At 35.2% G+C, this 14,783-nt stretch overlaps 2 protein-coding genes across 2 annotated transcripts; both read right to left on the bottom strand.

Annotated features, from left to right (window-relative positions):
- Window positions 1–204: 204 nt before the first annotated feature.
- Window positions 205–14,714, bottom strand: LOC146750854 (uncharacterized). The gene is made up of 11 exons (XM_085500930.1): window positions 14,603–14,714; window positions 13,923–14,018; window positions 13,597–13,656; window positions 7,091–7,265; window positions 6,597–6,708; window positions 6,196–6,309; window positions 5,612–5,710; window positions 5,032–5,082; window positions 4,630–4,699; window positions 3,224–3,414; window positions 205–2,504 (listed from the first exon to the last, which is right to left on the bottom strand). The coding sequence occupies exons 1-6, from the start codon at window positions 14,663–14,665 to the stop codon at window positions 6,210–6,212; spliced, it is 606 nt and encodes a 201-aa protein (XP_085357056.1). The 5' UTR covers window positions 14,666–14,714; the 3' UTR covers window positions 205–2,504; window positions 3,224–3,414; window positions 4,630–4,699; window positions 5,032–5,082; window positions 5,612–5,710; window positions 6,196–6,209.
- LOC146750855 (transcription factor AP-2-alpha-like) lies at window positions 1,634–5,522 on the bottom strand. Its single transcript, XM_085497623.1, has 4 exons — window positions 5,485–5,522; window positions 3,224–3,414; window positions 2,375–2,504; window positions 1,634–1,799 (listed from the first exon to the last, which is right to left on the bottom strand). Exons 1-4 carry the CDS (start codon window positions 5,520–5,522, stop codon window positions 1,634–1,636), a joined length of 525 nt encoding a protein of 174 aa, XP_085353749.1.
- Window positions 14,715–14,783: the final 69 nt, after the last annotated feature.

Raw genomic sequence — 14,783 nt, forward strand, 5'->3', positions numbered from 1 at the left:
TAATAAAAAGTTGACAATGCAGTATCTGTGTGGTTTTACCAGTAATCAATCTCAATTTTCTGTAACGTACTGATGTAGACATAGTGGTCTACCAATAGGTTCTACCCCGGTATGCATTATTTGCATGCCAAAATTACTGAAAGTGCAGAATGTTCAATTATAATAGCACTGCCAAAAAATATAACTATCACCCAATATGCATGAAATTACTTTATTTATCCAATGAAAACTGTTCAAGTACAAGAATTTAGCAAATTTGAGAACTACCAGTCAGTTATATTCGAATTAATGATAAAACAAGCAGCCACTCGGCTGAGATAGTTCTACTGTTAACATTTCAATTAAAGAACTGAACAAATCTAAGAGAGGTCTACCCAAGGTAGTTTGTAGTTTTCAAGAAGTCAAAAAAAGTAAAAAGTTGACACGGACAACGACAGAGAGTTGTCTTTCTTTCGCTTTACTGCGCATCAACCCCTTCTTGTTCAGATTGAATGAGATCTGGTTTCATTTCTTCGAAAAATTAATAAATACAATTTAAAGATATTATTTATAACATAGAAAATACCAGAGGAGGTAATACATGTTCACAAATAAATACTGCATACAAATACAATAAAATTAAGTATTCTTACCAGTAAATTGAAGGCAATTTATTTAATTGAATTTATGTACAGGGAAATGTTAAACATGCATGTGAGATTTTTGATGAATGTTTGACTGCATTTTCATTTTGATAATCAGATTCAATAAACTTTTGTATATTTGAAAAAGCAACTTATTTAGATTGTTCTTTTCAGGTAATTACCCAAAATTAAAAAGGCTTAAAAAGAATTTAGGAATGGGCAATAAATTTATCAGAAGTTGACAGTTCAAATACAACATTAAAATGTATAAGATGTCACACATGCCCTTTAAAAGATGCTTAGATATTTAAACCTGAAGTTACATTCCTATTTTGTAAATATTTAAAATAATATATATGGATTACTATGAGAGATATTCGAAGCTACAAAAGTGCGCGAATAACAAGAAAACGACCTTGAAACTTTATTTTAGGTGGGTCACCTGAATTATTAGCCGAAGACCAACGAACAAACATCGGCGTGCTTTCCGCATGGCCCACTCCAATCCAAATCTGACCAATAGGGTGAAGGCAGTTCATCTCAAATCCCCGACTGCCGCTAATAAATATTCAGACAATTTGCGTTCACCACTTTAATAAGTACACATTTGGGGGTGAACTATCAGGTGAATAATACTGAACAAAATATTTGGTAAATGTTTTATGTCGTCTGGCAAGTCAAATACGCCGTGTGAATAGTATTTAGAGTAGAAAGCAGCGTACAATGTTGAACTAGAAATAGTGTTCTAACATTTGATTGTGGAATGATGGTCTCCGAAAATGATCGGAACGGTTCGGCAGTGACCAGGAAAGTTTGATTATTCGCATTTTTGGCCAGATTTCTCGTTATAAGTGCACTTTCGTTCCTTCAAATATCACTTATAGGAATTCATATATAGCATTTAACATTTTTTGCAAAGTTGGAATGCAACTTTAAAAATACATATTTTTAATTATTAGTATATAGTACTCATAACAACACTCATTATAATTACACTTCAATCTTAGTTTTCATATACTCACCAATGCAGAAGCACACAAGTTTCGCTTCTTTTCTGCAATGGCTTTCAGGACATTAAAAACAATTGTCATGGTCTGTCCTGCCATGCCATGGGATGCCAAATTTGCACGTTCACAACAATCATTTAAACCATAGGAGATATCTTTTAGAACCTCCCTGTGAATTCAAATAAAACAAGTCACTCATTTGACAACATGATTCAAAGTTTATTTGTGCGATTCATTCTTCTATTTAGTACGACTGAGATCTACTGGGATGGCAGAAATGATTTTGATGAATTTTTAGTACTAAATATGGTCATCCTAAATTGAACCATGAAACAAGTGCATGAGCTTGTGTATGATATGATTCTTGTTGTATGTGTAAAATTTAAAAGTGATCGGTAAGAGCAGAACAGAGATATGACACTTGAACTGCAAGCATGAATTACAACACAGAGGTGAGATTATAATGTGCGGATTATGTATAAATAAGGACTAATAACTTAAATAAAAAAATCTGACAGGTACATGTACACAATATCCAAAGACCCTAGAGAACCTTTATTACTAAAAAATATCAAGATTTTCACTAAATAGTGAAAATTGGTCTCTCACAAAAGTACAGCAGCTTACAGTATGTATCATTACATACCAGGGGGTAATGTTTGGCAAATAATGGGTCAATGCATGTGGCTTCATATTACACACTGATATTGGTACAATTGTACAAAATATTTTATTACTTTATACAAGAATGTATTTATTTTTGCCATCTGGTCCTCTGGCTTGGTTTTTTGGTCAAATGGTCTTGCAGCCTCTTCAAATGAAATTTCTGAGAAGCAGATGGTATGTAAATCCTTACACAAATCACCCACTTCTCCTAAAGGTAATAAAATTAAAGCATAGCAAATTAGCATAAATATAATATCATGTAGATGAATATGATGCATTACTGTACTGCCTGAGTGCATACTTTGCGGTATTCTCATGATAACCTTATTATTATACATCTTTCCCATGCTTGTAGTAATAATTTAATGAGCTATAACAGTCGAACTAGCAAAGAAGAACTTTCGCACTGTACAACATTTTCATTCATCTGTATGGTGTTTTACAGATGGGTAAAGTATGTTGGTTTGGATGTCATATCTATAATAATTAATAATAATACAGATCTGTTCAAAATTAACAAACATTATAATGAATAATTACAAACTATTACAAAACATTATTGATCAAGTTATAATTGTCTAATAATGTTGGTATTTTTGATTAATAAAAGTATAATAAAGATTTGTGTAATGCCATATTTGTAACTGGTACATTTTTAATAGTAATTTTTTATTGTTGACCACCAGGCCAGCAATAGTGTGACTGTATGAATGTTCTCTCAGATAATAGCACATCAAGTAAAATTCAATTAATGTGCAACTGCAACAATTATCTGCCATGTATATCAAATTAAACATTCAACCACCAATACTATACAGGAAGTTGGATGTATTTCAAGAATAGAAATTGACCATTATTACTTGGCCCTGTACAGTAAATGCTCTGTGACCTCAACAAACATCTAGGATCATATTTTTCAAACTATACCTTCACAAAGTTTTGTAATACTTGTCACAAGAGATGATTGGCTGTTTGTGACAATTTCCAATTCTGAAAGTTCTTTCTTTAAGTTTTTTATATTGTCTTTTCTTTTTTTCAACATACAGTTCAGACTGTATGCAGACAAGTTCTCTGGGGATCCAGTTCGTCTTTTTATTTCCTCCTCAGATATTGTATACCTAGAATGATGACAATACAAGATTTAATTGTGAATAACATAAAAAGAGTGAAATAAAAATTTGAATATTAAAAAAAAAAATCCATGCATGGCCCTTGTAATAGCAATTTCAGACGTTAAAATGTGCATGAATTTTATTGTGAAATGTATGGTAATTTTTGAGAAAATGATGAAAAATAAAATTGATATACACAGTATGCAACTGAGTTTTATTTGAATCAGAAAACTGGATTATGATTAATTGTTCATGTATTTATACCTCAATATAATCAGGTCCTGTAAAATAATAAAACAACGCTAATGATTGGCGCATACAAACAAAACGTAACACTGTCATTCCATATTAGGAATGACACGTGACTAACACGAGACAGAACTTTGGTGTGAATTTTGGCAGTAAGCAGATAAAGTATCCTGAGAACGCAATGGGATGGGAAACAATGTATCGAACGTTTGGAGATAACGTCACAGTTGCTACAGAAACCGATCTGGTCTCTCAGGGTTCAACTCGTGGTTATCAAAACAATGTCTGAATTTACAAACTAACTTAGAACACATCATAAAGAAATGTAAAATTGTTCATGTCAGATAACTGCGTGCGACACAATATTCCAAGAGTAACATACATTTACTATTTAATATTCAAACGTCAATTTTCACCAAACCAGGTTTGAAACAAATGAACCCTAAAATATCTGTAAATGGCCTATTAGCCATTTTTGATAAGATCATGAAATCAGTGAACATTCATATGTTCCAGATAAAGTATTAAGTGTTTTATGAGACTTGTTTTTAGTGCATACACACATGCATCTACCTACAAAGTTTAAATCTAATACTATAATGCAGGGTTTGGTATTCATGGGGGGCATAGAAGTAATTGTCTCTATATGCCCTATCTGAATACCTTCATGCCCATGCATCATAACTTTCTTTACAATTTCACTAAGTCCAACAGATTTTTAGAAATTTGGGCAGTGAAATTAGTTACGTTTCAGAATAAAACATGCTAAATACAAGGTTCAAGCTCTGCAAATAATCTTCAAAAATTCTCACATTTTAAAGTTAAGAACAGTTTTGAACAATAAATTACTATTATTGAATAATGATGTCTAGTACAACTATAGGGAATTGCATACCATGTTTCGATATTTAGAATTTGATATCAACAATATTACAAAGTTTATAATATAGTACAACTCAAATGTAAACTTACTGCACCAAAGTTTCAAATGTGACTGTTATTCAGACAGTTAGCATTTGAATCAAAAAAAAGTATCCGTGCTCTGAAAGTTGAGAAAATACAAAGACAAATTCAGTATGAAAAATTGAAACCAATAAGCAACTATATACTCAGTATGTAGAACCATGTACAATAACTATATTGGCTCAATTTTATTTCTATTTTTGTTAGGATATTTTTTGTTTGGATGATAGAAATACACTTCACATTTTGCTTATGCAAATGCGTAGAATACAATCTATTCCCATCCCAACAACTAATTTTTGTTTTCGTTAATATATAATATAACTTGTTAACATATAATATAAACTTGAACATTTTTTATCAAAAGATCATAATTTTGGCATGTTCTTAATATAGTTTAGACATACTTACTCACTGATTGGTCCACCAATTAAACAAATAATAGAAAGCATCCAGTGGCCACTAATACAAAACGTAGTAATAGAAAAAAATTATAAAAATAATACCAGTAAGGATAATTAAGGTACATGCATTCATCTTTAACAGTTTTATAGAAACAGACAGGCACTTGCCAATTGTAAACAAGCGGTTTCAAATGGCATGCATATGTATGGGTTCAATCAAAAAACAAATTCATAGTGAAGTGCAATCAATAGACCAGAGGCCATTTTGACAAATGAAATTATGAACACACATCTGGATCAATGCAATTCAAAAACACAAGGTTACGGGATAGAACAGCAGATCTAGACCACAATGAGACCAACCTTTTTTTTTTGTTTTATCTAATTCACTTTTTTTGTAATGTCCAATCATGAGAACCACTATGTAAAATTTAATATATTGGAATAATTATGTGCATACCATTTAATCATTAACACTAAACAATGTTTCTGAGCCATGGCGAGCATTTTATGAAAATCACTTATTTTAGTAAATAATGTTTTTACTTTATAATTGGGAGTCAGTCTACCGTGGTGATAATACTCACCACTTTGCTTTCAACCCTTGAAGATGTACTGGTATACACATATATTTAAATGCCGATATACTTTTATTGTCAGACCATTTTAAAAGTCTTCTCCATTCACTATAATAGTAAAAGTCATTTCATGTCATCTTGAACAAATGAACGCTATAAAGAATGGATATGGTTTGTTTTGACTATATGTGAAAAGTGTACTACAGTGAATAGGCTTTGTCTATAATCAGAAACTATATAAAACAAGTCATTGAAAATGACACAGTCCCCGTTAAATTTTTGAAAGTTCACATATGTGTAATGACCAAATTTGATACAGCAAATACAGCAATTGCAACTTTTTGTAATTGTATTGTCAGTTCTGGACTAAAGTGGCTAATAGACCCATTGTACAAGTCAAGCGCCCTCTTGTGTTGAATAATATGGTGAAGGTAGTGTCCTCAAATTTGCAGTTTTAATAAATATCAGCTGAAAATAATGCGTTGAATACAATTTAACGTTTGTCATGCCCTCCTCAAAAAAAAATTGCCTTATAAAAACTTGAGAAACAAGGATTAAAAAAAGTCTTGCCTTATGTATAAGCTATATCTTACCTCTTCAGGTCATTTTATCTAGTTGGATGTCTTTTAACAAGAACAGAAAGTTTCTTGTAAAAGAAAGTATCAAGCACACATACTGATACTTGCTCCAACTGGCTTGCAACACTCCTGAAATAAAACAAATAATTCATTGTCAAACAGAAACTAATAATAAAAAAAATGGCGAGATTCAACATAAAGGTATCATTATTACAAATGTATTACAAGTAAATCTTAAAAATTGCTAACATGACATCTTGTACCCATGTATTGATACAATGTACAGAAAAAAAGTATCATTTAACTTTAAAAATCAACTATTTTTGTAAATATTTGTTTCATTATTAATGAATACACACTATAATAGTTTCATATTCAGAGTTCTGTATAATATTTTCAGGGAGTATTGTACTTACTTTAAACATACATTCACAACAACATCATTCAACTGTTCCCCTGGTTCCAAGCAAGCAAAGTCATGTTTGTGGACAAGATGTCCTTGTATGTATTTTGGGATGTTACGACGACCTTAAAAAAATTGTCAGGGGTACACATGCATTAATCAAGGCATTCAATTCTAAATAAAATCATAATTAATATACAATATGTATACATAAAAGATACTAGATTAATAGTAGTTAAAACCAAACAATTTTATTCAATATACAAATAATAATAACATTTTAATTGCTTGAATACCCCCAGTACTTCAATTTGAAGATTACTTTCAACTTCAGATGTTCTGTGTTTACAAGACATGCATGAGAAAATTATATTTTGTTATAGATTATATAAACAACACTATTTGCTATAGCTATAGCTTGCGAAGGCCAAAGTTTTGTTGTTCTTCACTAATTGTATATTGCGAAATTATTATTACCGGTACTTAATTATTCACAAGCAGACTCACCTTCTGTACTCACTGGGCAAAAATAAACCCGTGATTGCTCCATATCATATTTGCAGGTATTCTCACACCGGGGATGAAACCACTCATTGCAATTATCACATTGGCATGTAAACTCCCCTCTATACTGTTCCCTACACACACACACAATTTCAGATACACTGTAATCCATGATATACTACAATGAAAAGAATATGGCTATTTTTATTCACATTTACTTCATGAAGAAAGAGCAAGACGATGATAATATAAACATAATTAATAAACACCTTTGGGGCATATCTACACAAAAGGAATGGAACCTAGAAATAAATTTATCTAAAACAAAAATCTTAATTTTTAGGAATAAATCATTAAAAACATCTGAATACTTATATTACAAAAATACGATTATTAGCTGTGTGACAAGTTATACTTATCTTGGGATAATAATCTCATCATCTGGAAATTTTATAGAAGCAAAGAAAACATTAGCAGAGAAAGCAGGCAAATATATATACAGGTTTGACCCATGGGAACAAGTCAATTAGCTATTTACCCTGGTATACACAGGTTTGACCCACGGGAACAAGTCAATTAGCTATTTACCCTGGTATATACAGGTTTGACCCACAGTAACAAGTCAATTAGTTATTTACCCTGGTATATACAGGTTTAACCCACAGTAACAAGTCAATTAGCTATTTACCTTGGTATATACAGGTTTGACCCATGGGAACAAGTCAATTAGCTATTTACCCTGGTATATACAGGTTTGACCCATGGGAACAAGTCAATTAGCTATTTACCCTGGTATATACAGGTTTAACCCACAGTAACAAGTCAATTAGCTATTTACCCTGGTATATACAGGTTTAACCCACAGTAACAAGTCAATTAGCTATTTACCCTGGTATATACAGGTTTAACCCACAGTAACAAGTCAATTAGCTATTTACCCTGGTATATACAGGTTTGACCCATGGGAACAAGTCAATTAGCTATTTACCCTGGTATATACAGGTTTGACCCACAGTAACAAGTCAATTAGCTATTTACCCTGGTATATACAGGTTTAACCCACAGTAACAAGTCAATTAGCTATTTACCCTGTTATACACAGGTTTAACCCACAGTAGCAAGTAGATTAGCTATTTACCTTGGTATACACAGGTTTGACCCATGGGAACAAGTCAATCAGCTATTTAACCTGGTATATACAGGTTTGACCCACAGTAACAAGTCAATTAGCTATTTACCCTGGTATATACAGGTTTAACCCACAGTAACAAGTCAATTAGCTATTTACCCTGGTATATATATTATAACTTTGAATAAAATCAGTCCAGACATGTCCGAGAAATGACCGACGACAGAACCCAAAACATAGGTCCTTGTTTTGAAATTCGTCTGACAGGGACTAATTAATAGTTTACTGAGATGATAGTACCGGTATATACACTAAACAAGTAACCTGTAGAATGCTGTGTGGGTAATATTTTTATATTGATTTTTGTTGCATTTGCAGCAAATAGTTACCAAACAATGAGAAATCTATAGGATTGGATATACCTCTCAGCTGGCTTTATATGCATAATTCAAGCCTGCCTAACTGGTGTTTATACCAGGATTTAGTTACAGCACCTAGAGGGTCTGTGGTTACAGCTTCATGTTCCGAGTAATCACAAGAAATTGACATTACTATAGAAAATCATGAAAGACTGGCACTCCCATGCAATTAATAGCGAGTGAAATTCCTGGGATTGAAACATATATTTTGAAGTCACTGATGTAGGCATTGAATAACTTCAAGTTGGCATGAAAACGAGGTAGTTTATTTAATCAGTGCTGAACTAGAGGCTGAAATAATAATAATTAAGTTTGTTGTCATATAAGTTGTTTATTTCAATTTCTCCTGAAGTCAAAAAGAATACACGGGTGAAAGGATGTTTTGGGGATGTAGCGTTTTCGAAACATAGCAGAAATAAACAATATTTAGAAGAATGATATTTTACCATTGGGGTACATGAAATAATTGCCGACTGAAATGAAATTTGAACAACAGTAATCGTACTTCTAGGCAGTCACTTATTTTGGCTAATTTGCGTATCACCCATGCAATAATGTTTTCGGTATTTTCACGGTCAATATGCAAATGAACATGGTATTGGTGATCAGCTCCACTAGGATTGCCCTTAAAATCATGTGTGTGTGATTTCTAGTGTTTTCACGTATTAATTCTTCTGTGATTTATTTTGGCTTGGCCGATTTCGCTCAAACTTGGCAGGTAATTCACACCTTAACTCTAGTTATTAGGAAAAATCTGTGAAAAAATTGTGGCCCACCGTCGCCATAGCAACAGTCAAAAAACTGATTTTTGGATAGCTTTGCGCTAAATGTATCTTCTACAAATTTAGGATACAACACCTCAGACATAGCTCTTTGTACTTGGCTTGAGTGTAGGCACAAAGTTACTAATTGAATTTTTTATATATTTTTTCATTAATGAGAAAGTTGACCCCACAGTAACAGTAACTGTTCACCTGGAATAGCTTTTTAACTCTTCTGTGATTTTTTTTTTGGCTTGATTGATTTTGTTCATACTTGACAGGCAGGTCGTACCGTCACTAATTGGAAAAACAATCCTGACTGACCGCTACAGCCATAATCTGTTTTTTTAAATACCGGCGCCGACATTGTTACACTGTATCAACGTAATCCAAACGCAACTTTGAATGAAATGTAAATGCTGCCTGCAATCTAGAAAATACTATCGCAAAACAGTTGGAAATAATACATTTAACGGCAGAATACGTCCTAGCAATAAAATAAAGTGACTTCTAAAGACTGAATGTTATTTTGCGAACTTCGTATAAGGTGCCCGGTTTTAGTTATAAACCGACGCTAGCTTCACGTTCATGTCCTACCATGGCAACAGCTGAAAACATATTGCTTGTTTTTTGAGCGGAGCGGACCGCCAATCAGCCTACCGGCTTGTTTTCATTGGCAACCAAGTATTTTTATTTTGTGAACAAATTTTCGTCTGCTATTTTTATCCAGTTCAAATCGTTCAGCAACATTTTGGCATATTAGTTGTACATCACATGGAATACTACGATTGAGAGAACTTGATGTATGTTGACTGGGTTTTATCATAGACCATCAACATCAAAGTACCAGGAGGTTTCTGCTTACGATGTTGCGGCATTACCCAGTTCCAAATAAAGATTACCAACGCCAAATGAGCGACATTTCAACCAGTAATCAAGATTCATTCAATCCACGGCTAACAAGCAACATCACAAGCGAAGTTGTAGCGTGCAGCTCAGCAAAGTCATCCCTTCAGTGGAGTACCACAGTTGGACAGTATGTTTGCCAATGCACAATTCTGTGGAGGAACTTTTAACCTAATTTAAACTACGTATGACCATGGTATGACTGATTCGAAACATTCCATTGAGTTCAAACGGCTCCCTATCGTATTGTATCACCGCTCATTACCTCACCATTAACGACCGTGGCTAAGAAGGGCTCATCTTCCCGTTGCGTGGTCGTGGACTTAAGTTTTCCAGAAGGCTACTCGGTCAACGACGGCATCCCAGGGGACAGTTACATCGGGGATGATTACAAGCTCAGATATCCTACAGTTGACTCCACGTTAGATCACATCCGTACACTTGGTTCCGTTTGCCTCCTTTATAAACGAGACCTCAGCAGGGCATACCGTCAACTTCGCGTGGATCCGAGAGACTACCACCTTCTCGGCTATTCTTGGAAAGGGAAATACTACTTTGATGTTTCACCACCTTTCGGGTTATGCACAGCGGCCTTAATGTGTGAACGGTCAACCAACGCAGTGCGTCACATCCTACGCAACCGAGGGCACGAGGTGATCAATTATATTGACGATTTTGGCGAAGCCCGCTCACTCCACTCAGCTTTTGCTTCTGGTTCATCGCGCAACATTACAACTCAATGGCGTGCTTTTTTCCTCTTCTGCCGTTTCTTTTGCACCCAGCCAGTTCCGGCCACAACACGATCGATTATTCGCTACACACAGTTCCTCGCCCACTCGTTTTCAAGCACGGCATCTATCCGCAACTACCTCAACGGTGTTCAGCTGCTGCATCTTTTCGTCACCGAGACCCCATCTTCACTCGACTCATTCGAACTGCGCCTTGTCCTCCGGGGATTACAGCGTATAACAGTGCACCAGCCTCGCCGCAAGTTGTCTATCACACCGGATATCCTTCTTCGAATTCATCGTCTCTTGGACTTTACACGCGCGCTGCACGCTACGCTGTGGTCCGCTTTCCTCATCGCATTTTTTTTTCGTTCCTGCGTAAGTCCAACCTGGTGCCCCCTTCAGATACAGCTTATGTCGCCCGCATTCATCTCTCGCGGGGCAGCGTCGGATACAACACCACAGGTTAGATCATTCGTATCACATGGTCCAAGACCATACAGTTCGGCGAACGGGTTCTGCACATTCCCATCCTGGCTATCCCTGGCTCCGCCCTCTGCCCAGTATCAGCCTACAAGCAGATGGTGGACATGTTGCCAGCACCTTCAGAAGCTCCCCTGTTCCTCGCGCCGTCATCTACCAGCAGACTGCATCCTTTGACCTACCAGTCTCTTGTTCGACATCTGCGATCATTGCTCAGCTCCACAGGGCTGGACCCAAACAGCTACTCCGGTCACAGCTTTCGTCGCGGCGGTGCCTCCTTCGCATTTCAGCCGGGTGCCGACCCTGAAGCAATTAAAGCGCAAGGCGACTGGCGCTCACAAGCTTACCTGCTCTACATGGAATCTTCATTCGGTCGTCGCCTCAGGACGGCATCATGCATTCGCGCTGCTATCAAGTCTGGCCAAGTCGATCTGACACTTTGAACATTTGCTTTTGGCGGCTTTCATTTTTGGCCTTTTAATGCTGTATTTCACTGTATGCCAGAAATGTAATTTTAGATTCAACAGAATTAAACTAACTTTTTATTTTCTTTTGCCGCCAATTCGCTTGAGTCGGGTTCGTTCTTTGCCAGTGAATAATTGTTGTATTTTGTACGCAGTTCAAAATTGTTAATTATTCATTTGCATACTTTTCATTTGCATAACTTCGTTTGTTTGTTTAATTGCTCCACTGCGCATGTTTCTTGTAGCCAATTCGCTTCGTTCTGTTTACATGCACTGTTTACATCGCACGCTGTTCGTGCCCAGTCATTTGTGTTCGGGTTATTTTCACCCACCCACCCACCCATTTTTCTATCATTTTGTATTAGTATCACGCTTTGTTTTGTTTCGTTCTTGTTTTTGAGCGCTTTTTATCGTTTTGACACAGTTCTGTTTTTGCCTTTTAATGCTGTATTTCACTGTATGCCAGAAATGTAATTTTAGATTCAACAGAATTAAACTAACTTTTTATTTTCTTTTGCCGCCAATTCGCTTGAGTCGGGTTCGTTCTTTGCCAGTGAATAATTAGTTGTACATCACATGGAATACTACGATTGAGAGAACTTGATGTATGTTGACTGGGTTTTATCATAGACCATCAACATCAAAGTACCAGGAGGTTTCTGCTTACGATGTTGCGGCATTACCCAGTTCCAAATAAAGATTACCAACGCCAAATGAGCGACATTTCAACCAGTAATCAAGATTCATTCAATCCACGGCTAACAAGCAACATCACAAGCGAAGTTGTAGCGTGCAGCTCAGCAAAGTCATCCCTTCAGTGGAGTACCACAGTTGGACAGTATGTTTGCCAATGCACAATTCTGTGGAGGAACTTTTAACCTAATTTAAACTACGTATGACCATGGTATGACTGATTCGAAACATTCCATTGAGTTCAAACGGCTCCCTATCGTATTGTATCACCATTGTATTCAAATGAATCACGTGGTGTGCTGTTACACTCTCCTTCAAACCTGGGATTCAATCAATAGGGGAGTTTCAGTAAAAAAAAAACATGCAAATTCAACATTTTCAAACAAGTATACTAAAACAGAAATGGTCAGAGATGCAAAAGAAGGATAGATACTAATTTCAGTATACACATCTCTGTTGATACTATCCCTCACATATTCTACTCCCAATTATTCCTGCGTAAAATGGACTAGTCTCGTTCCATGTTGACATTTTGAGTAAAATCACATGATAGGCTGTTAAAATTGGCTGTTACATACTCTTTCTCCGGTTTGGAAAATATGTTCAATTCAGATTTCCCACTGGGGGTGAAACTAGTTCGACTCTGCCATTAAAAAATAGGGGTGTTTTCAGCAAAAACGAATAACCCTGGAATGCACACAACATACTGAATTTCGGAACAAATCTTGCATTAGTTACAGCAGCAGAATACCAGAGAAATATCACTATATAAATATAAACACTATATATTGTATTTCGGCCTGAACCCTCTCTATTGCAATCCCGGGAATTACCCCCATATGTGCATCCATTTTCCACCTTGGTATCACCCACCCTGAAAACAAACTCTTAATACTACGCTGAAGCGTTTGGTAATTACTACTCACTTTAGTAGGATCACTGATTAATTCTCTTGCTGAAGCTAATGGTGCAAGGAGAGATTGCATCTGTATGACAAAATAAAACACATTAACCACTTTCAAATCCACCATAATCACTGAATGTGAAAACTGATTTTAAATTAGTTCTCCAGTGTTTTTGCTAACTTGCTGAGTTGATTAAAACTTGAGATAATCCAACCATAAATCAGACAAGCTAGATTAAACTAGAGTTAGATACATTAGGTTTAGTAAAACATAATCACTAAATATTAAAATAAATATTCAATTCTATTTATATTATATGGTGAATGGTGTTAATAAAGAAAACTTACAGCACTGATGTTTGATTTAGGTGACTGCTCCAATATATGTATAATATCAACCAGTAATGGAGAAGAAGGGACGATAAGGTTTTTGTCTGCTGGCACCTACAGAATACATGTAACAGTTGAATAGGATATGTGTTATCTTGTCTCAACAGCAGTTATATGTCAAGCATGAAATCAAAATTAATTTGACTAAATTTGATTGACTTTCATGCTGTTTCTCTTTCATATCATATCATCGCAAATCATTTCTTGTTTGATTATCAGGTCATCTTTATTTATCAACATGTACCGTTGCCTTTTTTTCCCCTTTTGGGGAGGGATGGGAAATTTGTAGAAGGGTTTGAAAGATGTGAGAGGGAGTGATATATTTTTTTGTCACTATAATGTGAATTGTGTTAATTTTCATTTTTAACAACTGACTACATGTATGTCCATTGTACATAAACTTTTTTTTCAGAAAAGTCAATCAGAAATTTGTTTTTGAATTGGCCAAGTCCTTTCCATGCTTCCAACAATTTTCCCCTCATAAAGTGAATGACTTTATAGCTTATTATTTGCATTCTTCTTAAGATTTCATGTGTGTGTTATCAGAACAAAGCTAAACAAAGGAATTAAGTATTGGTATCCTTGTAATAAACATCAAATGGATCACATACATTTTATATGCTACATGTATTACATACTTTCAAACATCTGCTAAACTTGTCTCTAGCCTGATGATATTCTCCAGCTTTCAGATGTGCCATACCCCAAGCTAACCACACGGCTACAATGTCTAATCCACACTTAGTACTCATTTCCATTGCCAATTGTAACCGTTCATTTTCAATTAGACGATCACGAATACGCCTAGAAAATATAGTG

This window comes from Saccoglossus kowalevskii, chromosome 1 (genome assembly GCF_978046115.1).
Source record: "Saccoglossus kowalevskii chromosome 1, keSacKowa6.1, whole genome shotgun sequence".
Lineage (NCBI taxonomy): Eukaryota > Metazoa > Hemichordata > Enteropneusta > Harrimaniidae > Saccoglossus > Saccoglossus kowalevskii.

What these genes read in the sequence shown, in the direction of transcription:
- LOC146750855 (XM_085497623.1), bottom strand. Translation starts at nt 5,522, where the DNA reads ATGGCTCAGAAACATTGTTTAGTGTTAATGATTAAATG. An exon ending in TTAGTGTTAATGATTAAATG is followed by an intron (nt 3,415 to 5,484) that starts GTATGCACATAA and finishes TCATCATTCTAG; the next exon opens with GTATACAATATCTGAGGAGG. An exon ending in TATTACAAAACTTTGTGAAG is followed by an intron (nt 2,505 to 3,223) that starts GTATAGTTTGAA and finishes TATTACCTTTAG; the next exon opens with GAGAAGTGGGTGATTTGTGT.
- LOC146750854 (XM_085500930.1), bottom strand. Translation starts at nt 14,665, where the DNA reads ATGGCACATCTGAAAGCTGGAGAATATCATCAGGCTAGAGACAAGTTT. An exon ending in AGTTTAGCAGATGTTTGAAA is followed by an intron (nt 14,019 to 14,602) that starts GTATGTAATACA and finishes TGTATTCTGTAG; the next exon opens with GTGCCAGCAGACAAAAACCT. An exon ending in TTGCCCAGTGAGTACAGAAG is followed by an intron (nt 6,709 to 7,090) that starts GTGAGTCTGCTT and finishes AATTTTTTTAAG; the next exon opens with GTCGTCGTAACATCCCAAAA.